Source organism: Venturia canescens, chromosome 11, assembly GCF_019457755.1.
Source record: "Venturia canescens isolate UGA chromosome 11, ASM1945775v1, whole genome shotgun sequence".
Lineage (NCBI taxonomy): Eukaryota > Metazoa > Arthropoda > Insecta > Hymenoptera > Ichneumonidae > Venturia > Venturia canescens.
Genome location: NC_057431.1, coordinates 8,207,425 through 8,231,950, shown reverse-complemented (window position 1 = coordinate 8,231,950; position 24,526 = coordinate 8,207,425). Strand labels below are relative to the sequence as shown.

At 41.1% G+C, this 24,526-nt stretch overlaps 1 protein-coding gene across 1 annotated transcript; it reads left to right on the top strand.

Annotated features, from left to right (window-relative positions):
• The first annotated feature begins 3,363 nt into the window (after nucleotides 1-3,363).
• On the top strand, nucleotides 3,364-15,016 carry LOC122417830 (uncharacterized). The gene is made up of 3 exons (XM_043431644.1): nucleotides 3,364-3,776; nucleotides 9,164-9,241; nucleotides 12,769-15,016. The coding sequence occupies exons 1-3, from the start codon at nucleotides 3,606-3,608 to the stop codon at nucleotides 13,699-13,701; spliced, it is 1,182 nt and encodes a 393-aa protein (XP_043287579.1). The 5' UTR covers nucleotides 3,364-3,605; the 3' UTR covers nucleotides 13,702-15,016.
• The last annotated feature ends 9,510 nt before the right edge of the window (nucleotides 15,017-24,526 follow it).

The following is a 24,526-nucleotide window of genomic DNA, read 5'->3' as shown; positions in this document are numbered from 1 at the left end:
TCAATTTCTTAATATTTAAACTTTTGTACCGAAACTCCTTAAAGTTTCTTTTCTTCTTTTGTTTTCTCGATCTTCCGTTGAAGTGTGTGGCGAGCCGGATGTTGCGGCGAAGGGCGGAGAGCCGAAGCTAATTGTCCAGCGCATAGGAGAGTCCAGCGAGCGAGTCGTCGCTGCGCGACGACGCTCGCTGTGAGGAGGGAAGAAAAATGGGCCAGGAAATGCGGGGGTTGGGAAAATTCGGTGAGACATTTTCCACGTCTTTTTTCGTCCGGTTTCCGGCCGAGGAGGGGGCGGGAAAACTGAGATAATTGGATAATTGGTCGAGGAGCCTCGCTCGTTTTTCAAGAATATTAATTCGTTGATGAAAAGCCTGCGAAGAAGCAGGTCCGGAGTAGTGATTTTTCGAGCGATTCGGCGTGTCGATTCGATCGTCCTCTGCGCCTTTGAGCGTTGCTTTGAGGCTCGACGGAGTGAAAAGAGCGTTTGCGAGGTGGACGATCCTCGCGGAGAAAACGCTGCGCGGAGCAGCCTGAAAACCCGAGAGAAAAAAGGTCGAAGAAGGGAAGCCGCAGCAAATGAAAAAAAAAAAAAAAATGGAATGAGCTCATCCACGCGTCACAAAGCGACCAATTTCACAGGCCGATTGCCCGGTGAAAAAGACCGCGAGGGAGCCCGACGCCGGGGAAAACGATGAAATAACGGAGCAAAAAACCGAGAAACGCAATTGAATTTTGTGCGGAGACTTCGATTTCGGTATCTTTTTAAACTCCGCCAGAAACCAAAGGAAAACTTGAATTTTCCACGATCGATTTCGATATCCCGGCTCGCTTTCCTCGTCGATTATATAAGCACATTGAAAATCCCCATAAACTGTAAAAACCACAACAAAGAAAGAATTTCTAAAAAAAAGTCACAATTTTTGGGCGCCTCAACAAAAAAAATATATTTTTTCTTCATTTCCCCGTTTGTTTGTTCCCCCCCACCCACCCCCCTCCCCCCTCTGATGATGATCTTTCCGTTTTTTTTTAAATCCTATTCCGTCCGATCGACAAAGCCGAGTCCCTCATTTGCTCGGGCATGCAGCAGCAGCAGCAGCAGCACGACTCGCGAAGAGAGGAAAAACAATTTGTGCGAAATAAGGCGCGCGCGCTCGAGATCTTCCCCCCCCCCGTCCGATCCCCCGCGACCCCTCGATCGTGCTGCACTGGCCTGTGGGTCCATTCTGACCATATGCCGACTCGAGAGACGCCCGAGACCGAAGAACCGAGATCGAAAAAGTCAGAGAGAGAGAAAAAGATTAAGGGGCAGGCAGGGGCGGGGGGGGGGGGGGGACAAAAAGAGAGAAAGAATGAGCCAGACTAGCACGGGTAATTACAAGGGATGCTACGCTTCTCTCCGCGGCGTGGTCGGTCATGCTCGTCCTCTCCTCGTCTCCTACTGTGGCCTAAAAGTATCAAATTTCGTTCAGTCATTGGCCGCAGTTCGTTCTCCTTCACCGAAGGGCTTGTGATTTTATAATTATTGAAAACAAAATCAATAATTAAGATAAAATATTCGTTGTGGAAACATTCGATGAAAAGGGGCTTGATTTTTTGGAATTTCGTGATAAAATTTCAAAGTTTTATTATCATGAAAATACGAAGATTTAAGTACTGCTTTGCAAATATTGTTTTCGGCAATGTGTTTTTCGAGAGATTGATCGATCGAAATTATTTATGCCTTGGACTACGAGGCAATAAAAATAGTAAATAAAAGAAGATGATACAGAAAGATAAGAATAAATCATACAAATATACTTGATAGAAGAAAATTTTCAGTTATGAAAACAAAAAGAAAAAAGAAAAATGATGGTATTGCATCGAAAAGTAAGAAAGAACAAAAAAAAATTTTTTAAAAATAAAAACATTGAAAAATAACAAAAATGAAAATAACATAAATTAAGAGAAATAAGTAGCAAACCTTTTTCGGTATGTAAATTTTTTTTCCATTTTCATGTATTTGCCTTCCACACGAACCGATAAAAACCCAAAAAATTGTGAAATTCTATATTCACAGTACGTTGAAGTGATATTCTTCCTCTTTAGAACGGTTTTTTTTCAAACTCGCCAGGAATATAGAATTTCGCAATGTTTTCGGGCTTTTATAGAGGTTCGTGTGGAAGGAAAATGTGTATGAAAATGGAAAAAAAAATTTGGAACTTTCGTTTCAGACAATAATTGCAATCTCCACATTGTACGAAGCTAAGAAACTTCGAGAATCAGGCTTTGAGCATAAACCATGCACAAATTAGTATTTCCCACATGAAAAAATATTTTTGTACCTTTAAAATGTCCTCGAAACTATACCTAAATGAAATAATGAACTCGCACCCCCTCCCCCTGGCTGCCGGGGGCGCAGAGACGTGCAAACTTTTTGTTTAATCCCATTTTTCTCCCAATTTTATTATCGATTCCCTCAAATATCTTTTCGTACTTTCGATTTGATAAAATTCCTTATTTTCTTGTCTCGCTTTTCAAGGAAACGAATTATTGAGCTCCCAGCGACGGAGTTCCTACGAGATTTCATTCCTTGAGTTTAAGGCCGCTCGCCGCGATACTTTTGACTCGCTTTTCCAGAAACTTTACCATTTCTATAAATTGAATTATTTAAGGAGTTTCGGTACAGGCGATACAATGTTGCCATGCTAAACCATGCTAAAAACATAAAAAATTTCAAAAAGTTTAGAATTTTATAAAATTTGGCGAACATATTCTTTAGTGCCAAATTTGACAATACAAATTTTTAAAGATTTTTCTTCTACACAGTTATCGAGTAATTGATCACTAAAGTTTACGTGTATAAGCATAGCGTTTCCATATATATAGGTATACATTCCGGGCATAAGAAATCTGCTTTAATGCGTAATTACTCGATAACTAAGTAGAAGAAAATTTTGAAAAAATTTGTGTCTTCGCACTTGATGTTGAAGAACATTATCACCAAATCTGATCAATTTCTTTATATTTTGACTTTTGTACCGAAACTCCTTAACCCAGCACGCAGTAATATTTGATAGCCAAAGAAATGAACTCTTTTCCGAAAAAATTAATTGAAGAATCGAAGGAAATTAGCAGCGTCGGAGTAACGAATTTCGGAGCCGTACGTTGCTACGAGAATAGGCAGGGAGCAGGGAACCGAGAAAAGGGGCTGCATCAGTTATTTTGGAGGGGAGATTCACCGAGCGAGCGCACGAGGACCCGCCGAATTGTATGTACGCGCTGGTAAAGAGCGCCGGGGCGGAGGGGCGCGGAGCCCTGGAGCGAGGAGGACCGCGGCTATATAAGAGTGCGGCGCAGGCGAGCAAGGGTCACAGTTCGTAACGAAATTTCGGTGAGGAAGGTTCCTCGCGGGTTTGGTAGTTGGTCGAGGGAGATAAAACCGTCGAATTTTCGTGGCCGCTTCGATGTTTTGTGAACCCAACAGCTCTTCGGTTCGTTTCGTGTTGTTCGAGCTCGAGGCTTTCGCGAGTGAAAGTTCGTGAGTGGAAAAAACGTTCGGAATATTGGAGTGATTTGGAGGGGGAAGAAAAATTTGAAAAAAATATAAACTTCTCGGTCAAGACGGTCATGGCGGTCACGTGGTTCGTCGTCCTCTCGCTGTGCGCGAGCTTCGTCGCGAGCTTTGACCTCGGACCCATCGTCAGAATCGGCCAGTGCAGAATGCAGTGCTTGAGGAAACACAGCCTCGATGGCACTTGCGATTGGTACTCGAATAGGGGGGAAACTGTTTGTAGCGAAGTAAGTTTATTTTATTAAGCAACATTAAGGGGTCATTGTGCGAGGGAGCAGCGTGTCCACTTCCGGCTCGAATTCCTCGCGAGCTGCTCCATTTTTCTCATCCTTCGATCCTCCACTCTCAAACCTCAAACTATATTTTCAATTTAACCATAAATTCAAAAGCTTTAAGCGATGCTGGCTCTGTCGAAGTGTGGATTTTTAAAGCCTCGAGACTTGAAATAAATCGTCGACTAAACGACTCTGGAACGGACCGAAAGTGTTCTGGACCAAAATTCAGATTCCGTGACTAAAAAATCCACTGAAATCTCGATCGAGCGTGGGGAGATAAAAGTACGATTAAACCGTCACAAAGGTCGACGATTTTCTTACGTTTCGTCACGAAAATACAACTCCAAACTTTCCTCGAGCAAAAAAGCACCAACGCCATCGGCCACGTGTCCCAGGAGACGATTGACCCAGAAGAATAAAAAATTTTATCATCCAAAGTGAAACGGTCGCTCAGCGGGAGCTCGTTAGATCGCGCCGCGCGGAGGGTTGAAATCGACACCCCGCCGTAGTCGACGTACATTTCGTCGGTCAAGATATCGGAGCACCGTGCGAGGGGCGCGAGGATGAGATAAATCAAGCGTTCTTCGGACGCTGCACTTACGGGGGATGCACGCGAGTTTTATGGGGCGTTCTTCCACGGAAAAATCATGGTGGTCCCATGGGGAATCCTGCGCGTTGTGGGGCGAGGGAGAGGAAAATATGGGACAGATGGAATCGACGATTTAATCTGACAAAGGAGCCAGCATAAGATCAGGATCGAAAGTTATTTTCGTTTTCCTCTCCTCCGCAGCGCGGAGGACCTCATTTCGAGTTCGCTTTTCCATGGGACTGTCGCGATTGATCTCGGAGAAAAATCGCTCCGAAATGCGACGATGGAGCTGAGATTAAAGTGGAGAAAGATCGAAGGAGCCTGGGACTCAAATGTCGGGAGATTCGCCGGAATGAAAAAACCTTAAGGAGGGTGGCTACGTTCGTCAAATTGATAAGAAATTGATCAAATTTGGTGATAATGTTCTTCAACATCAAGTGCAAAGACACAATTTTTTTCAAAATTTTCTTCTGCTTAGTTATCGAGTAATTACGGATTAAAGCAGATTTCTTATGCCCGGAATGTATACCTATATATATGGAAACGCTATGCTTATACACTTGAACTTTAGTAATCAATTACTCGATAACTGTACAGAAGAAAAATCTTAAAAAATTTGTACTGTCAAATTTGGCCCTAAAGAATATGTTCACCAAATTTTATTAAATTCTTATCATTTTGAAATTTTTAATGTATTTAACATGGTTTAGCATGGCAACATTGTATCGTCGGTAGCCACCCTCCTTAAACGCACTAAGCGACGATTCGGACACAGAATTTCGAGTACACTGTTTTAGCTGAGGAACGAAAGGAAAATTGTGCAGAATCTGACCTCCGGACTTTTCGAGGATGCTCTTTCAGAATCTACCATTTATTTTGTAAATTTCAATCAAAATCTTTATTATTTTTGCATTTTTCATTTAAAAGTCAGGAATTTTTGACGTTTTTTTTCCTTCCAATGGATTTTCGTTGTTGTGCCTGCACTCGAATCACCGTATTACCGCTGGCAAAAGTGTCCTTGATTTCTGACGTTCCCAAAACACTGGTTCCGAACTCCTTTTTCTCGCTCAGTTTATCCAAAAGATGGCGGTTTTTGCAAAACAGCATGAAGTAAACGTTCATGATTCTTATTTCTGAAAGTATCAACTTGACAAAAAAATGTAACAGAACAAAAAGTGTTTAGAATCATCCAAAGAGTACCCGTGATTTTTTCAAAAAATTTTCTCGTTACTTTTGTGTTTTTAAACGTCGAAAATTTTATGAAAAATTTCAAAACTTCGAAAAAAATTCACATTATAAATAGGTTTATCATTTTTTTTCTCACAAAGTTTGCAATAAACGTGTATTGATTTAATTTTACAAAAAATGCCAGACTCTAGATCAGATTTTAAAGAATTTATCTTTTCTCCTTAAGTTAAAAGAGCCTACTTGAAACAGCGTGCCCAAAATTCTCGTTTGCGCATTAATGGATGAATTTCCCTTACTCGCAGGCCGCAGAGAGCATCAATGAAAGTTTAAACACACCCCGAGAACTCGCCGTTTCGTTTAAATCGAAAAATGAAAATATCAACGAAGAGGAATAATTTAACATAAATCTACAAAGTAGACAGAGGAGAAGGAGAATTGGAAATAAAAGAAGTTTGCCAAGCCCGAAAAATCGTCGCGCAGGAGGAGGACCCGAGGCGCGGAGCGCGAGGGGGACCGCAGCCAGGGAAGCTGGCATGATCAATTCAAATTTATGCCCTTTTTGTTGGCCGAGTGGCTTCGAGTCTCCCGGGACATCCGGCATTAGAATAACGATTTTTCGACTGGGCGTATGAACTTTTCAATCCTTTTCAATGTACGCACGCGATAATAACGACGATAAGAGAGAGAGAGAGAGAGAGAAAAAGGTAAAATGAAAATAAGATGAAAGAAGATCTGGAGTTGCTCGTGCACACGCCTCGATAGAGATCGCTTCAGGATTTTACCATACGAATGACTCGCCTCTTTTATTATTTATATTTTTAAATATTTCCCAAGTTTATCAATTATTCAATTATGATAATAACGTTGTTTCTTTTCGTTTTTTTTTTTATTTTTTTATTCGAGGCTCTATGCTTTGGTGTGTTCATTTGAATAGGGCGTTCTCATGTTGGCTGTGACTCGTGCTTTTGTCGAGTGAAAAAAAGGCTTTTATATTATTATTTGGATTTTGCTTTGCCGTTGTTTATTTCCTGAGAGAGGGAGCCTCCAAATGTTTTTTTCGGTGGATGACTTTTCTCCTGTCGTTTTCATCGAGTCCCTCGAGGATTTTTGCATGGAAAATTAATTTAAACGAAAATAGAAAGCGATCGCAGAGTCTCGCTTCGTCGGAGCACGTTTCTTCAGAAATTGTGTCGGTTGGTGCTAGCTGCGCTCGCACGCACCCTCGTAAGTGTCATGCGCGAGTGTGTGTTCTCCGCGGGACATCGACACGCGGAGCCTCCCAAAACAACGACCTTAATAAATCACAGCTCCCACGTCTCTCTGCGCTTCGTGCGCGTCCTCCGGTTCGTGACATGTCCGGAAAACACTAAATTTCTCGTCACTAAACCAGCGAGGTTTTCCCTCGTGTTCCTTTTACGCTCGGAAAGTGTCGGTTGGTAAAAAACCAAAAAGGTTCATTTCGCGCGAAAATTGGCCGGCGTTTCGGTTGGTTTTTCTCAACGAGTCACTTCGTTCGGGCAGGGGAAAAAAGTCGAATGGGAAAAAGAGGAAAACAAATGATCGCAGGCCGAAACAAAAGGTCGGATTCGATCCGAGAGCGGACAATCGACAAAGTCCTAATGACCTTAATTATCGAGAGGCTCGTCGTCCGGGGGATCCGAGGCTCATTTCGTATTTCGAAGCGTCATTAACGCAATATTTTTCTTCCCGCTCTCCATTTTTATTTTCCTTTTCTTCTTCCCTACACATTTGCCCCCTGGTGTTCCAGCCAAGAAACTTTACAGCATCATCGTCTCCTCGCAGCTCTCCCAGTTCGCCCCACACGAAAAAACGGCTCGAGAGAAACACTGACAGCGAATTAAAAAAAGCCTCAAACGAAGAGGAAAAAACATTCGGATAGAAGAGAGACCGAGGGAGAGAGAGCAGCGAGAAAAAAAACAGAGACGAATCCATGCACCACTATCCCAATAAATACGAAGACAACGACGAAGAAAAAGCAGCCACGGAGAGACAGAGAAGATAAAAAATCGTAGAGCTATAGCGTCCGCCTGTTATGCGACTGCTGGGAACAGGTTGGAGCTAATTCGAAAGAGCCTCCCAACAAACTTCGTACCACGCTCGATCGAGCCTCCCTTTACCTCCAAAACCTTGTACACAGAAAAGAGAAAGAAAGACGAAGAGTGGCCGCGGCGGGAGGGAGGGAGGGATGGGGCCGGGGGGGGAAGGAAAAAACGACGTCGACCCTTGGCTTAAAAATGGCCCGATTCACGGTACAGGCAACCTGGACCCAATGGCTTTTTATTCACCTTCCTCTCATTCTTCTCTATACTGAGATTTTTTTTTCTTTCATTCCGTCCTCTCTTCTCCTCTCCCTCCCCGCGAGCACCGACACATCCTTCGTCCTCTTCGTCTTTTATCTCCGACTCATTCCCACCGTAAAACAACCTCGAGAGGAGAAAAAATAAGATTTTTATTATTATTTTACGAACGTCTAAGCAAATGGTGAAAAGTTAAGGTTTTGGAGCCTCTCGTTGCTACGGTGAAACGTCGCGGTGACACGAGGCTCGATGCTTTCAACGATGCTTCGGTTTGTTGTAGAGGATACTACGAGGGATGTTGGGGATTAAAAGGATTTTGAAAAAAGTTTGGAATACTCTAGGAATTTGAGGATTTTTGTATTTTTTTATACGAACGAAAAAACTGGAAAATTTGTCCTGTTCGATATGTCGAGTAACCGAATTGTAGAACTGTGGATATTTGGACGTTTTTAAAGTTGTAATACCAGATTGAAGAAAAATAAGTAATTCGAAATTCTTATTTCTTATGGACTATTTAACAGGCTACGTGCTCAATCGAATATTCCTTCTTTGAATTTGTATTTATTAGAAAATATATATTTCGATAGTTCTCATATCGAAGGCTATTTTAACGGACCACACGAATGTCAAAAGTTCATATTTTCGAATACAAAATGGAGAGTAATTGTTTTATCAATAGAGCAGAATACAGAGGAGCAAAAAATCGAAAGTAAACTTTTCGAGCCTATAAAAATTAGATATGCAGAATAGCGCGATGCCTCGAAAAAGCGAAAGTCAACATGGCGATGTTTGAGAAGCGTGTATTTTGAAATTTCTTTATTTTGATTGCTCGAATTAATATCGGAGTAATATATTAAGTCTTTCCTTATTATATTTTCAAAATAGTAAATAGTATTTTCAATAGTAATTTACGAATCGAAAGAGTGATAGTCGAATTTTGGAAAAACGATATTTTACTCGTCGTTCTATGTACGATAGTTACACATTCTATTTTCGATTTATAAACTAATTTTTCGACATTGCGAGCTCTCCTCGAATTCGTATCTCTCCATCTTATCATTCGAAGTTTAAAAACCCGAGATTTCACCTGTTCCAAATTTCATGAATCCCGACATATTTAATCGTCAAAAAATGTCTGTTTCTTCCGCAGAATAAGCCTCTGAATCCCAAAAAAATACTCCGAAATTCGAAGTCTCGTGAGAGCCAAATTTCGACGTACTAAATATCTATTTTCATCTTTACAGTGCTGGCAGAACTGCGAGAGCGTTGAGACCCAGTGGGATACGACCAAATCCATTTGCGAAGGGGCCGAGTATCTTCGTGTGAGTATATTTTCCAAATATTCCAATCGACTCGTAATATTTCCCTGTGTACTCTGTGACGTACCTTCGAGCGATTTTCCTCAGTGCGTTTAGTCCAGAAAATCTTAGTAAAGGATCGTCATAATATCCGGGCGAGTCGCCGTTTCCTTCCTTATATTCGTTTCTCCAGCCTTTTAATTCCCTCCTGAATTTATTATCAACACGTTTTGTTTCGAAGGCTCGTGTCTGTGTCCCTGAATAAATGTGCCGGAGCCTCTGGCTCCGGGGGAGGAAGAGCGAAACGAGGAGGCAGGAGGGGGATAAAAGGGGACGAAAAATCGACGAGCGGGGGTGGGTGCGGGAGAGTTATGACCGTGTTTGTTTTGAGGGATGCGACTCATTTGCCTTGGCAAAGTTGCGCATGCATTTTGAAACATGAAATCGCGTATACAAACACGTAAATAAGTGGACATTTAGAAAAATGTATTTGTGTTTATGGGAGGCTGCTCTGCGGAGAGTGTTTCATAAGTCTTGAGCTGGAGGAGCTCTGCGCGCGCGTATCTCGTTAGGGGATCTACGGAGGACATTTTTTTCAATCATTTTATATCGGTGAATAAATTTGGCCACGTTATTCCTCCACTCGTTTATTTATTTTCAATATTATTTCTACTTTTTATTTAACCGTCAATTTCTCATTCTTTTTCTGTTGTCCTTTTTATTTCACTCGACAGTCTCACGGTGCGTTCTTCGCAGACCTCGCTTCTATGCCTGCCCCTCCCCGCGTGCTCGCCTCTCCGCGGTACACAGACTCGAGTAATATCTGAGAGTCAACGGCGGAAGGGTACCCTTCGGGGCTTAGGTAGCCGTGAAATTGTCTGAGTGAAAATCTCGATCCTCCCAACGTCAGCTACGGTCCTTTTCGCTCCGAAGGGGCCTCCTTAAAATCTCGAATTCTGGCCGCGTTGAGCTGGACTCCAGTGGCTCAATTTCGTGTTAGTTTTATCGTCGATTTTTCCACAGAAAGTTCATCGTTTTTACGTTTTTTTATTTGCTATTATTTTCGTTGTAAAGTGAGCGTTGGATAAGCTGCAGTTTCCTCGGAATTTAAGGCAGTCTTAAGCTTGTTTGAATTTCAGTTTGCGGGCTTTGAAAAATCGGGTTTTCTCTCGCGCCTCTGATTTTTCGAAAATCTCGCTCCTCGCGCTCGGTTTTTTGGAACGTTGTTTTCGTAACTCCGAATTCGATTAGAATATTTCTTAGGAGATTCGCAAAGGAATGAAGTTCCTTGGCGAATCAGCGGAGTCGGATCGAGCGCCATTTTCTTTCGGTCTTTGACCACTCTCAATGGTCACGCACGAATCATATTCGTTTGACGAAGAACGACCCATGCGCATATACACGCGCTATTATACACGCCAAAATACACGTTTCTTTAAGTCCGTCCGCTCTTTCGAGTCTCCGATTTAGAGGGTCTCTCTTGCTCTCTTTCTCTTTGCGTTTTGGGCCCTCTTCAACCCGGGCGATGTGCCTGGCGGAGAGAAAAAGAGGAGCAGCACCGGATTTTGTGTTCATAGCTCTCGGAAGCTCGCTAACCTTCGACGTCGCTCTCGATTATACATCCTTCGGTGAAGGATTCCTTCGTGAAATTTTGTGCCTCAACGAGAACGCAAGAAAATTCCGGAGCGACGAGGAGCGGGGGGCGATGGAAGAGGGAATTTTGGGAAGAAGCCTGCGTGGAAAGAAATGATTGGAAAAGAAGAAAAGATTTGGGGGCTTTTGGCCGGTTATTCTAGGGTAGAAAATCGTAAGAATTTCACCTCGCTCGATCCCATTATTCGAGGGGAAAAAACGCGTAGCGTGTAACGAAACGTTGGACAGATTTAGTAGCGGAGGAAAGCCTCGCGAGGCTCTTTCAGGAAGCCTACCTGACGATTTCCACGGAAGAACGAACCGCCCGGACCTCCCTCGTTTTGTCTCCTTCTGCGAACGATGCTCTCCCGGGAGGCGGGAGAATCGAAGAGGAAAAACGTCGCTCGTGGTTCAAGGAAAACACAAATGGAATCGATTCGTGGGAGAGAAAATTACTCGCTCGGTTATATTCGCCGAGGAGAAATCACGGAATTCGCTGGCATCACTGGCCACTCTGAGCCTGCCGACCTCGATCGATATCCAGTTTGACTTTCCTCAGCAAAACTCCACGGGATTGAAAATCTCTCGATCGACCTGCTCCCGAATATCCCGGGGTCGAAACTCCTTAACATATCCCATGTTTCTCGCTCTCCCATTTTGGGAAATCAGCTGTAAAAAATGTCGAAACTTCGATGCTCACTAACGTTGAGGACTTTCGTGTCCGAGACCTTTATCTAAGAACTTTACGAGGCAAACACGACTTTCCGTAGATTCATTCTTGAGATAGTACCACGCCGAGGAGGAAGAAATGGAATGGGGAATAAAAAACGCTCACCGGGTGCTGTAAATCTCCGAGGGTGGTCGTTAATTAGCCAGAAATGCTTCCTCTACGCTGGCAATAATTTCAGTTCATTTCTACTATATTTGAAATAAGAGAAAAGAAGCCTAATACATTCCTACGAACGTATTTTAGTGACAAATCAGTGAGGTTAACTTGTTCGTTTATTTTTATGGGCCAACACGAGCTTCGGATTCCTCGCTCGATCCTCATTACATAATGGCTATTCCAATTGACTGTTCCAAAGATAAAAGTCATTCGTAGATTTCGAAGGAATCAGATAAGCTTGAAGTTTCTTCGCGAGAATCTAGACGTCAAACTTTGTGGGTTGAGTGCAGACGTGGAAGACTGCAGATTCATTCTGACTGTTCAATTCGACGAGAATCCACCTGGCTGGTCCAATGTATTTCCAACGATTCAGGATCAGAATTTGATGGGAATTTTAGTCTCGCAGTAATCTGGAGACCAACATTTATTCCCGAGGCAAATTCACAGCTCAAACAATTTGAAGAGTCGTGCGATGTTTTGTATTAAATTCCAATCGATAACAATCAACTTCCAAACGATTGACAGCCGAGTCGAATTCCAACATTCAAAATTTCAGTTGGTTCAAAATATCCGATGGTACTCCAATCCGGGGCTTTTTTCCTCTTTCCACGATCAAAGAAAGGAATGAAATTTATTCCCGCAATTATTAAAATTATGTGTTACTCATTTGTTGAGATTAATAAATTTTTAATATGTCAATGTCGCTGTTAATGTCGTCATTACTCGTTAACCTCAAACAAGTGTTTTTCTTTTTAAATTTACAAGTGATTATCCTATTTCATTAAATCCAAATCGTCGCACAGCAGGGAGCCATAAGAGTCTGCCCTTAAAAAAATCTGATTTTCGTGAATTGTTTTCGAGCCTATTTCCAGATTTCAACTGTCAAAGTTGGAACATTCGATTTGCACTAGATTCGTGTGAACTTGCTTAAAAGTGGCTGGTTTGGAAAGTAGACTGAGTCCGTTGATTTTTTACGAATTATGAAGGGCCATGAAAGTTGAAGTCTTAACTGATTTATTTTATCGTTCGACAGTGTCCAGCGTGCCAGACGGCTTGTCTCTACCGGAAGACGCGAGTGGAGGAAACTTATTTGCCGTCGAGTTTGCCAGCCCCGAGGAAAGGTCCAGTAAAATTGGCAGATCACGACGTGGCGATACTGTTGCGTCGAGTGAGCAACGGCTGGAAGGAATCAGGATATTTCCCAGGCAGTCGAGTGCCAACGTTGCGTCCGGACACTTGGATCCTGGCAGTGGTCGAGGACGGAGTTAAGCACTACAGTTGGGAGGAGTGGACGCCGACGTTGGATTCGCTGAAGGACGGCCCGTTGGTGGAGGCGACGTTATCCTGGTTGGACGTTCAATTGCAGTTGAAGAAGCAGCGTGACCTGGAGCAGAAACGTTTCAACGACCGGGTGCGACGATTTTACCTGGAGAAGTACGGCGAGCGAGTCCTTTTCGAGTGGAGAGACAGCCAGGACACCCCGATCCCTGAGGAAGTTTTCCGACGCTTCTTCTTCCGACGACAGAACGACGAAGAAGCCTCCCAGAGTCCAGGAAACGCTGAGTCCTCGGTGGAAACTATGAACTCGGGAAGTGTCCTGACGAAGGACGATCAATCCGGCGACCAGGAGGCGAAGGAGTCGTACGTTGTTTCGTGGGAGCCGGAGACCGGTGGCTTGATGGGCAACCAGGTCGTCGACTCGACGACGGCCCAAATTTCGCTTCTCCCTGGAACGAAGTACCTCGTGAGGATCGCTTCGAACGAGGGTCCTGGAAGCTTCCCAATCGAGATCGACACCAGGCCCGTGTCCGTCAAGGTCTGGAGGTTAAAAAAAAAGTTTGAACATGTCAGCATCCTTCCAGCTGTCGCGGCTGGATTCTCTGCTGCAATTCTCGTAATGGGCATCATTTTCTGCAGAATATTGCGAAAAGGTAAAACTGTTGAAACGAGCGAAGTGGAAGTCTGATTCGATGGCGAAGAGCTCTGAAGCTTCCAACTTCGAGAGTCACCCTCGTTACCGCCTCAATGAAAACACTCCTGCGAGATTCGCGTGGAAAATTTACTGCCAGGATGATGGAAAATCGCCAATGACATTCAAAGAAGCCAAAGCTCGTTCAGGACCGACCAAGGTCCCCGAAGAGCGTCAGAGGTCGTTCGGGACCCTTCGGAAACGTCCAAAGTCCTTCCAGCCTGGTCGAGAGCACCCGAGCTCGTTCAAGGACATCGCAAGGCAAACGTCGCAAGACCCTGAAGGACGTTCCGTGAGGTTTTGAATCAAACAACTGTCGTCGTTTGTACTCGCACGACGACACGACTGTCATTATTAAGACGAACATTGTAAAGCGTTTAGTAAATATTTTTCTACCTAGCTCGTATGATTATTACTCGAAAATGTCATTGTAAAATGATCATTGGAGACTCTAAAATTCGTAAACTTACGAAATAAGGACAAACGAATGTACAGTGAGAATGAATAGTGAATTTAGTCGATGCCTGTAAATGCAAGCTAACTCAATCAATGTAAATCTTATTTATACAGTAAGTTTTCACAACGTGAAGTTGCCAAAAACGATTACTCAAGAAATATCTAAACGTGGATACTTTTTAGTTGACACTATCAATTTGGCACTTTAGAAATTTCGTCACGTCACTGGGTCCAGACGTCGCGTTAATAAATAAGCAAATTAACTGTAAATATTGTATTCGAGGTTGAAAAATGGTTCGAATGCTCGATAAATTGACGAAAATTCGGACGCGTGTTGCCAAAATAGGACTGATCCATAATTCATATAAAAATTCAAATTTTATTTGCTATACTCGATAGAAAAACAAATCAATTTCATGCCAAGTGATCGAGTCTGAAAATAATCCAACTCAACCTGCATGCATTCAATCGTTTATTCCGTCACAGATTGATCGCCTCGTGTTATTCCGAGCGACCATTCGAAGAATTTCATTGTCCATAGTTTTCGTTTTAATGCAAAATGTATTATTAGCACATTATTATTAATTTAATAACTCTGACACAAAAATACACCAGAGAGAAACGAACAGACTGCATGAGAGTTCCTAATAGCAAAACCGCACGAAAACGACCCCCGAGGTCGATTCGTGACGAACGCGAAAAAATAAGATGACAAAAAAACATAATAATCACTGTATTTATTTGTAAATAGTCGATCTAAACTGTAAGTGTACTGTAAATATTTTCCTTTTTTTTTTTTTAATGTGTAAAAATAAAATTACGAAGATTCATGAACTCATCCGTTGAAAAAAAAAAAATATATAATATACCCGAATTTATTCATCACAGTTTAATGTAATTTATAGACTCAAAGTGCATTTTAATGTCAATTTTTTAAAATTATTATTTGAAGAACGAATTTCTATTAAATTGTGCTTTTAAATTAATTGAATTTCAATTGACCGCGGTGAACACGTCTTTTTAATGTTTGAATACTTTATTCAATTATTCTTCGAAAATTATCAAATTTTTAATAACTCTGAAAATATTTAAATTTGAATGGTTTTCAGATTTGAATAAAACGCTGGAAAGCAACGCTAAGGTGAAGAAAAAATGAATTTTCCATCAACGCCCCTTTCTGGATGACATTTCTTGTTACTCGACTTTGAGCAACGAGCATTTAGACAAAATTTGAAAAAAATCGAAAAATGTCGAGTGCGCGAAGCAAGAAATTTTTTTTTTTTTGACAATTTTTCCCAAAATTTATTGTCCTCCTCGCCAATTGCCCTGTAAAGAGATTCGGCCAAGGCAAATCCGAGACAAAAATTTTATCGGCAGAGAATTTCCTCCCGCAAAAAGTTGGTCGTCCTGGCCGAAGGACTTTCCTTCCCTGGAAAGAACCGCCCGAAAATCCGAATCCCAAGTAAATATTCGCCTCGAACTTGCTCCTTTTTTCTTTTGTCATTTCGATCTTGCGATATCCTTTAAATCCCCGCTAATCAGATTCGTCATGTGCAACGTTTGATCACGAGGAGAAATCGGATGGATTTCCCCGGAGCAATTCAACACCGGGGATTAAATGCTGGGAACGAGGAAAAAAGATAATCGCGGAAGATCGAAAAAGATTCGGGATAAGCAGGGCATGTGGAGTGGCGACCATTACTCATGCTCGCAGGAATTAAGCTGCTTACGCCATCTACGAAATCCTCCCGAAAGGCCTTAAATTTATGTCTCTCCTCTTCCACGTTTTGTACCCTCCGCTCGCTCAAGCCTTCTCTCATTTTATTTTCTTCTCTAACTCGAACAGGAGGAAAAATCTCGAACACAGGAAATTGATGCCCTTGGACAAATCCTGCGATAATGGGAGGATAAAAAACAGTCGCACTTTGGGAACCGTCGTAAATACCGGGCGAATTTCTGACTCGGTCCAGCCCCATGGGTCACTGGGTTACTGCCTTAAGCTCGAGGGCACTAAACGGATCTGGAGATTTTTCTTCCTCGTCGGACAATTACAAACGAGATGATAAATCGTCGAGGGAATAATCGTTCTGGAAAACCCTTTGGATCCTCGAAGCTTCCGCGATCGAAATTATTCCCAATTTTAATTCACAACGACGAAGTTCAGAAAATATTGTGTCGTAGGTTCGAAATTATTCGAGTACCAACGCGCTCTTGGGTTCAACGTTTTTTTATTCGACACGATGAAACTTCGTACAGCGGAAATCAGTATTTTATGCTTGCTCGGAGTTTTCACAGGACTAAAAATTTTATAAACTACTAACATATTGCGTTTTGAATAACGCTGCTGTGTTCAAGTGTCGAAGTGTAAATGTATCGTGGAAATCGATTTGTTGGTCTCTAGAGAACACGTCGAACACAGAAAACAAGAGTTTTCCTCGCCACGTAATGTGCATTTGTGTACAGATAATAAGTTCGTCGCACAATATCGAACTACAAAAATCCATACCACGTTGCTTGTTTATTCTGAATAATTTTGTTTCCTCCAATTATGACTGTGAAGGAGAGTATTTGTGACGAGAAGTACGAATTTTTTACAATTTTCGATAAATAAAAATCATTTTTTTCGGGCCCAATGGGATACACGTCGAAAATTGCTGAAATGGTTTTTTTTTTTTTTTTTTTTTCGCTGCAATTTTAATCCAGTGGACATTGACTGCTCGCGTTGAAAAGCAGTCGAAAAAAATATGGAATTTGTTTAAAAATTTGTCTTTTCTTTCAATTTTCATTTGTTTTTCAAATTTCTTCTATATTTTCCCTTTTGAAAGGCTTTCTTAAAAAAACATACCAAATTTCTAGATTCAAAAAAATGATAAATTCAGCAATTGTTTGAAGCACCGTTTTGCCACGGTCTTCTCTACATTGAGATAAAAGTCGCGGTTTAATTTCGATAAAAAATTAAATTTACATCGAGATCAGCTGGAAATTGAGGAAAATAATAATGATCAAAATCATGAAAAAATGATGGAATAAAAGCTTCCACCGAATACGAGGGGAAAAGGTTTGTTTATAGTATTCTACGTGAACGCGAAGGATTTTTGGTTTGCAAGTATCCTTTCCCACGAGCAAAATACGATTTCACGCAAATATTACTCGATTTACCAAAAAATTATTTCATTTGCTTTTTTACTGATGAGAGTGCAAATTTGTTGATAATCGTTCACAAATTCAACATTGCAATAAGATTGTACGATAAATAACCAACGATTCCCCGTAAGTGCGATATTTTATGATTATCTTGTAAGAATAACAATCCAGCAATAAGATGCTGGAGAATTGTCACTGTACGAACAGTATCAGAGAATTTCTTATTGTTATACGAAAAGTAACGGCTACGATGTATTTAGAAATTTTCATGAGATTGTAATACAATAGAAAACCACACGCAATTTGAAACATCACATGGTTCAATCATCAATGGTACTCGAAAAGAAAATTTTCTAGAAGATTACTATACAAATCATAGCGTTCGGATATATAAATCGAAAGTTTGACGATTTTTACCGAAAGTAGAGAAATATCATTCGTTTGGGATAGGAGTCAAGATGGAATTGTTTTTGGCCATTTTATGCACAAAAATGTCGTTGGTACTCGGATAAATAGAATCTCTGGCTACATTTTCTCTCCGTTTACGGAATAATACATTGATTCAATAAAATTCAATTGGTGAATGGGAAACGTGGCGGTAGCGGACGTACTCTCGACTTTATGTACATTGATACGTGATAAAATATGATTTCACCCAAAAAGACGATGATCGATACTGAGTAACCGAGAATAGCAATCGGCAGTAACTGCATGAAAAGCATTTCGGGGGCTTTGGGTTTTTCTTGTTCCAGGTTGCGCCAGAAAGCCTCACGTTCCCTTTCTTCCTGGTCATAGATCATGTCGACTACTCCGATGCTCCGCAATCGTATGATCATTTCGTCGATTTTAGCACGATACGGTGATCCTTTTGCCAGTGGGAAACCGTAATTTTCGGTAACCAAACGAGGTCCCGCAAGTTTCATCGTGCGAGGTCCTTTACTATTCACTGTTAACATCGCGATAATAGCAGTAGCTTTATCCATCAAGCACGATACGTTCTTGTGTTTGTTCAATTTTTGGACGCACTCCAACACGTCGAAATTCTCAGCGAATCTATCCGGTGACACCGTTGCGGGACCGACAAAAGCTTTTGACGCAAATTCCAAATTTCTTGGATGACCTTGAAATATCAATTCAGAGTTGGCGAGGTCCTCAAAAGTTTCAAACTTTATTTCGCTCTCCGTTTGTATGGTGAAATCCGTTAGCGATTCATAAATCACGGATGAATAACAGGCGGACACGATCAGTAAGCACGCGAAAATGACCCGGTCGACGTTTCCACGGGGTTCACGAACGACTCCCAAGCCCAGTATCAGACACGCGATGTTGTACATTCCCCAAATGTGTGACTCCCTTCCAATTAACTTCACCAAGATCCAGAAAACAGTCATAATACCGAAACAGAAACAAAACCCAGGCAAGATGCTCCACGTCACGGAAAAGTCTGGCTTCGTCAAAATGGGCACCACAAAATAAGTTCCATCGGTTTTTATTGCTCTTGTCCGTAGTACGTGCGCCCAGCTTCCAGATCCATACGCGGCCAGGATCGGTATGATGTCCACATTTTTTGATTCCATGGCGGGATTCCGAACGTCGTCATCCGAATATATAACTGACAGAGGCAGGTCGACGTATCGCACAGAACAATTGAGTAGTTCAACGATAATATCGAAAAATTGCAAACTCGGATTGAAAAGACGTTCCAACTCCGAAGGTTTGCTCTCGTAGAAACCCACCGTCAGAGGGTAGCCCCACATATTATCCATTTTGTCTGCTGGAAACAAATTGTTTTCGCCAGCGATCCAATATCGCTTGGTGTATTCATTTTTGAACGGATTGTATTGAAAGATAATCAGTGTACGAGCCGATCTTATAACGTCGGTCGAATGTTTCGGATATCCCGGTTCAGTCAGTTCGATGATGGTCAAATCGAGAATTCTCCTGGTCCAAGCGTACTGCAACAATCCCTCGAAACTCTCAGTCGATTCCCGAACGATGGACAAGATGAGATATTTTGGACTCGAGTGATAAGACGTCATCTTTGTTACGGCGTCGATGAATTTTTCCATCATCGGAATCGACAAACTGTCCGGAGACTCGATCAGGAAGAGGAAAAGAGTCGAGGAAGTGTCAATCCTTCCCACCGGTTCGTCCAAATTATCCGGAATTTCGAAATTTTCTCCAAAATTTATTCTATCAGTGGGTATATGCTGCGTAATCTTGAACGATAATTCGTCAATTAACGGATTTTCGAAAGTTTCATTTTCACCAATTTTCGTCATAAACTTCACTGTTCTAAACTCCGAACTTTCAACGACGAATCGCGCGAGATCGTCCACCCAGAAGGTACAATCGACGAGGCTTCGGACCAGCCCGAAGTACAAAAGTATGTCCCGAACGCGAAACGTATACATTTTTTTGCAATGTGTCCTGGATCGTTTGTCTTTTACAACTGAACGACAGACGAGCAGGTCTGTCTCTATATGAACATTCGAGAAGACCTTTTTTTCATTATCGATTACTTGGAAGCTGTAATTTTAGTTGTCCCATACATTCGTGCACGTTCGAAAAAGTTGAGTGTTTTCGCACGAAGCTCTGAGCTCCCGACATCAGGAACGAAACACTTAACTATTTTTGTTCAATTACATTAGCGGATATCCTTCCAACATGGAGCGTTATTCGAAAAGTTCTGACCTCCAATAACTATACCTCTTTTTTGACCTACATACATGTACTGGCCATGTAAGTCATATACCCGTTCATAACCGCTGTCGATTTTCATTTTGACGTATATACGTCAAATAACAGCATTATGGATAATGTTTCTATTCTCCTAATTTTTTTATCCCCCGCACTAAAAGTTTCATAGTTCGTTCAAAAACCAACGTAATTAGATTTAATAAACGTCATTTCAAAGACGATAAATTGAGCTTTTATTTGCTGCTCCTTAAATTTTTTTAGCGTTTTTTTTCGCTGTCGCTCCTAGAACAGCGCCGTTTTCCAACAATTTTTTCGCCTTCGTAACCAGACTGCCAATGCAGTAGAAATTTTTTTTCTCTACTTTTCTCCATGACAGCTTTTATGGAGAATAGGAAAAGCTTCATTTTCGTTTATTCAAAAATATCGTACGATTTTTCTCCATACGGTTATCCTAATTTTTAATTTCGGTATACAAAACGAGACACGAATTTCCTCACTTATTTAGTGGCCAGTTAATTTCTGAGGCGACTTCATTTCCATATACTACTCTTGCCTTGGGAAACGGAACGAGGATGTTTTCGTTCGATCGTGGACCTTGGAAAAGCTTCGTTTGCTATCGATCTCTCAGCCACCAGAATTTCCATTTCCCCACTCGACCACACGTACAAGAATATCGAAAGTTATTCTCATTTGCTTCATCGGTTCGATAAGCAACGCAAAGCTCACGCGCTCCTCATTACATTAGCGCACATTTTTTTACACGTAACCCTGTCAAAGAGGTTCGACTCTTCATCGACATGAAATTTTATGTTTTTACCTACATTTCGCTATCCGCCAATCTGCTTCGGTGACACACAGTGTCCATGGCAACTAAATTCACAAACACACGTGAGATATCGACCGATAATTTTTACGTTGAGCAAAATGTGTTTTTTTTTTATTTAAAAAATTTTTTTTATTAATAATGATGAAATGTTCATTTTTGGGCGAAAAATATTTGCCACGATTGCACACCCACCTTAAAAGAGCGAAGCTGTAATGACACTTGCCGAATCGACAGGATTTTTGTAAACGGAGTCGAGAACGTGGTAACCGGAGACATCAATGCTGCTTCTGAAGAATAACGCCAATGACGAGAACGAAAGGAAAAGTTTTGAGCTGGATTGAATTCAAATTCACAGCAATCATGAAGCTCCGTTTTTGATCGTTTATACATTTGGATAAAAAAAAGGCTACAAGGATGCTGGGAATGTTGAACGATTTGATCACATCGGAAGTGAAACTTTTTTTATATTCGCGAGAGCTCTGCGTAATTTAAAAAAATGGTTTTCTCCAATTTTAATATTTTCGTGCTCAAAACTAATTTTATAAATTTTTTACCGTGTTTTGTGGTTCGGAAACGTTTTCGCAAATTGAACGAGTATTTTGGTGAAAGACGAAAATTATTTTTTCTTTCTAAATCATTTTCATAATCATCTCGTTAGTTCATTTTATAAAATCTCATAAAGCATTTCGGGAGATTTGAGAAAAACATTGTTTCAGGATGGAAATGCATTTCGGAGGAAGTTTCAAGAAGTTTCGCCAGTATTTTTTTCAACCAACGAGAATCGATCATTGCTGCAGACAATTAGATTCGGTTGTTAAGCATCTTACGAACAGTGTCACATCGGCTGATCATCAGTTAATTCAGAATATTTTTATCCAGGATAATTACAATTAGAGATCTCAAAGTACTGCAAATTTTTATGAAAAATAAGACGAATAAAAAAAAAAAAAAAACGAATCCTCCTTCCAATTTCACTGAGACGCGAAGCTCTGTAAAGGATGTAAAAAGATTAAAAAATCAAAATCATTACAAAAGTACGAGTTGAATTACAACAAGATTCTTTTATTAAAACAACAATCAACTTTTCTCCTTCAATCTTTCCATTCAACTAGTCAATTTACATAAATTCAACCCGCAAATAGAATGTAGCGTGTCCGATGAAAATTGGGGCTCAAATTTCGTTCGATTCACACTACTGTATATCTTATAACGCCACGGTGTGAAAAAACAATACAGTAAAAGTATCGTGAAAATCGATGTGGAAATCGATAGCCTAGGAAATGGCAAACACGAAAAAAGGGGTTTCGCTCGCCACATTACACGTATTTGTGTACGGATAATAAGTTGTCTTTTAGTATGGAAATACAACGACGTGGGCGTCGCATTTCCCAACGGGTGGACTAGACTAGGACAAAATTCTGCACGGTTTTGCATGTTTACTCTCAAAAATTTTGTTTGCGTGCATTTATGCCTCCGAAAATACTTGTGGAAGGAAAAATAACTATAGGAACTTACACTGCAGAATATAGTTCGTTGATTCGACAAAGTTTTTATCATGCAGGGGATCAAATAGTGCAACGAATAAAATGGAACCTGTTGACACGACAAAATTATGTTGATTCAACAGTGGTCGATGTAGAGGACAATATTATGTTGCGCCAACGAATTGAGTGGGTCGATCAAGCGAATTTTTTTATGGTGTACATAAGGTTCGTTTCGTTCGCCAAGATTTGTTGAATCGACTACACGGAGTTCGGCATTATTTTATGTTTCAGTGTTTGACATATAGAATTAGTTACGACCCAAAATAAGGGGAAACGGGGCGAAACGTAATATTCGAAAAATTTTAAAATTTTTTTCACTATAAAAATTGTTCATTCTTTGTTCAAATTCGAGGAAACATTTTCGGTTCATCCAAATTTTGTTTTGATTTTTTTCAAATTTTTTGGTAATTGTGACTGCTTGCGAATGAAACTAATCAAGGTGCATTGGATCGAAACAGCAGAATAAAGTCCCAAATTATTGAGAGGTGCTTAGTTTTATACCGAATTATTTTTTTCCACAATTGCAAAATATGACAGTCTTTTGATGATATTTAATAATATGGGATAGAAGAAACGTCTACAAAATTTCAAATTATTTCGCTTCACCCCGGTTTTCCCTACATCATATTTAATCCACGCGGAATTCTTAACCCGATGAACCGTTATTATAAACTAACGTTGAAACCCGCACAAGAATTTTTTGTGCGGGTTTCAAGAAAACTCTCACTCCACGATGACTCTTCTACATAAAAGAAATTCTTTTTGTTTTTGTTTTTGTTTTTTTTTTTTTTTAATAAAACCAAGAATACTTAGTGCTCAGGATTGTCGTTAGTGTTTTCAGACACTGCGTATTCTAACTAAATTTTCTCTCCGTTTACGGAATAATACATTGATTCAATAAAATTCAGTTGGTGAATGGGAAACGTGGCGGTAGCGGACGTACTCTCGACTTTATGTACATTGATACGTGATAAAATATGATTTCACCCAAAAAGACGATGATCGATACTGAGTAACCGAGAATAGCAATCGGCAGTAACTGCATGAAAAGCATTTCGGGGGCTTTGGGTTTTTCTTGTTCCAGGTTGCGCCAGAAAGCCTCACGTTCCCTTTCTTCCTGGTCATAGATCATGTCGACTACTCGGATGCTCCGCAATCGTATGATCATTTCGTCGATTTTAGCACGATACGGTGATCCTCTTGCCAGTATGAAACCGTAATTTTCGGTAACCAAACGAGGTCCCGCAAGCTTCATCGTGCGAGGTCCTTTACTATTCACTGTTAACATCGCGATAATAGCAGTAGCTTTATCCATCAAGCACGATACGTTCTTGTGTTTGTTCAATTTTTTGACGCACTCCAACACGTCGAAATTCTCAACGAATCTATCCGGTGACACCGTTGCGGGACCGACAAAAGCTTTTGACGCAAATTCCAAATTTCTTGGATGACCTTGAAATATCAATTCAGAGTTGGCGAGGTCCTCAAAAGTTTCAAACTTTATTTCGCTCTCCGTTTGTATGGTGAAATCCGTTAGCGATTCATAAATCACGGATGAATAACAGGCAGACACGATCAGTAAGCACGCGAAAATGACCCGGTCGACGTTTCCACGGGGTTCACGATCGACTCCCAAGCCCAGTATCAGACACGCGATGTTGTACATTCCCCAAATGTGTGACTCCCTTCCAATTAACTTCACCAAGATCCAGAAAACAGTCATAATACCGAAACAGAAACAAAACCCAGGCAAGATACTCCACGTCACGGAAAAGTCTGGCTTCCTCAAAATGGGCACCACAAAATAAGTTCCATCGGTTTTTATTGCTCTTGTCCGTAGTACGTGCGCCCAGCTTCCAGATCCATACGTGACCAGCATCGGTATGATGTCCACATTTTTTGCTTCCATGGCGGGATTCCGAACGTCGTCATCCGAATATATAACTGACAGAGGCAGGTCGACGTATCGCACAGAACAATTGAGTAGTTCAACGATAATATCGAAAAATTGCAAACTCGGATTGATAAGACGTTCGAACTCCGAAGGTTTACCTCTGTGCAAACCCACCGTCAGAGGGTAGCCCCACATATTATCCATTTTGTCTGCTGGAAACAAATTGTTTTCGCCAGCGATCCAATATCGCTTGGTGTA

What these genes read in the sequence shown, in the direction of transcription:
- LOC122417830 (XM_043431644.1), top strand. Translation starts at nt 3,606, where the DNA reads ATGGCGGTCACGTGGTTCGTCGTCCTCTCGCTGTGCGCGAGCTTCGTC. An exon ending in GGGAAACTGTTTGTAGCGAA is followed by an intron (nt 3,777 to 9,163) that starts GTAAGTTTATTT and finishes TCATCTTTACAG; the next exon opens with TGCTGGCAGAACTGCGAGAG. An exon ending in AAGGGGCCGAGTATCTTCGT is followed by an intron (nt 9,242 to 12,768) that starts GTGAGTATATTT and finishes ATCGTTCGACAG; the next exon opens with TGTCCAGCGTGCCAGACGGC.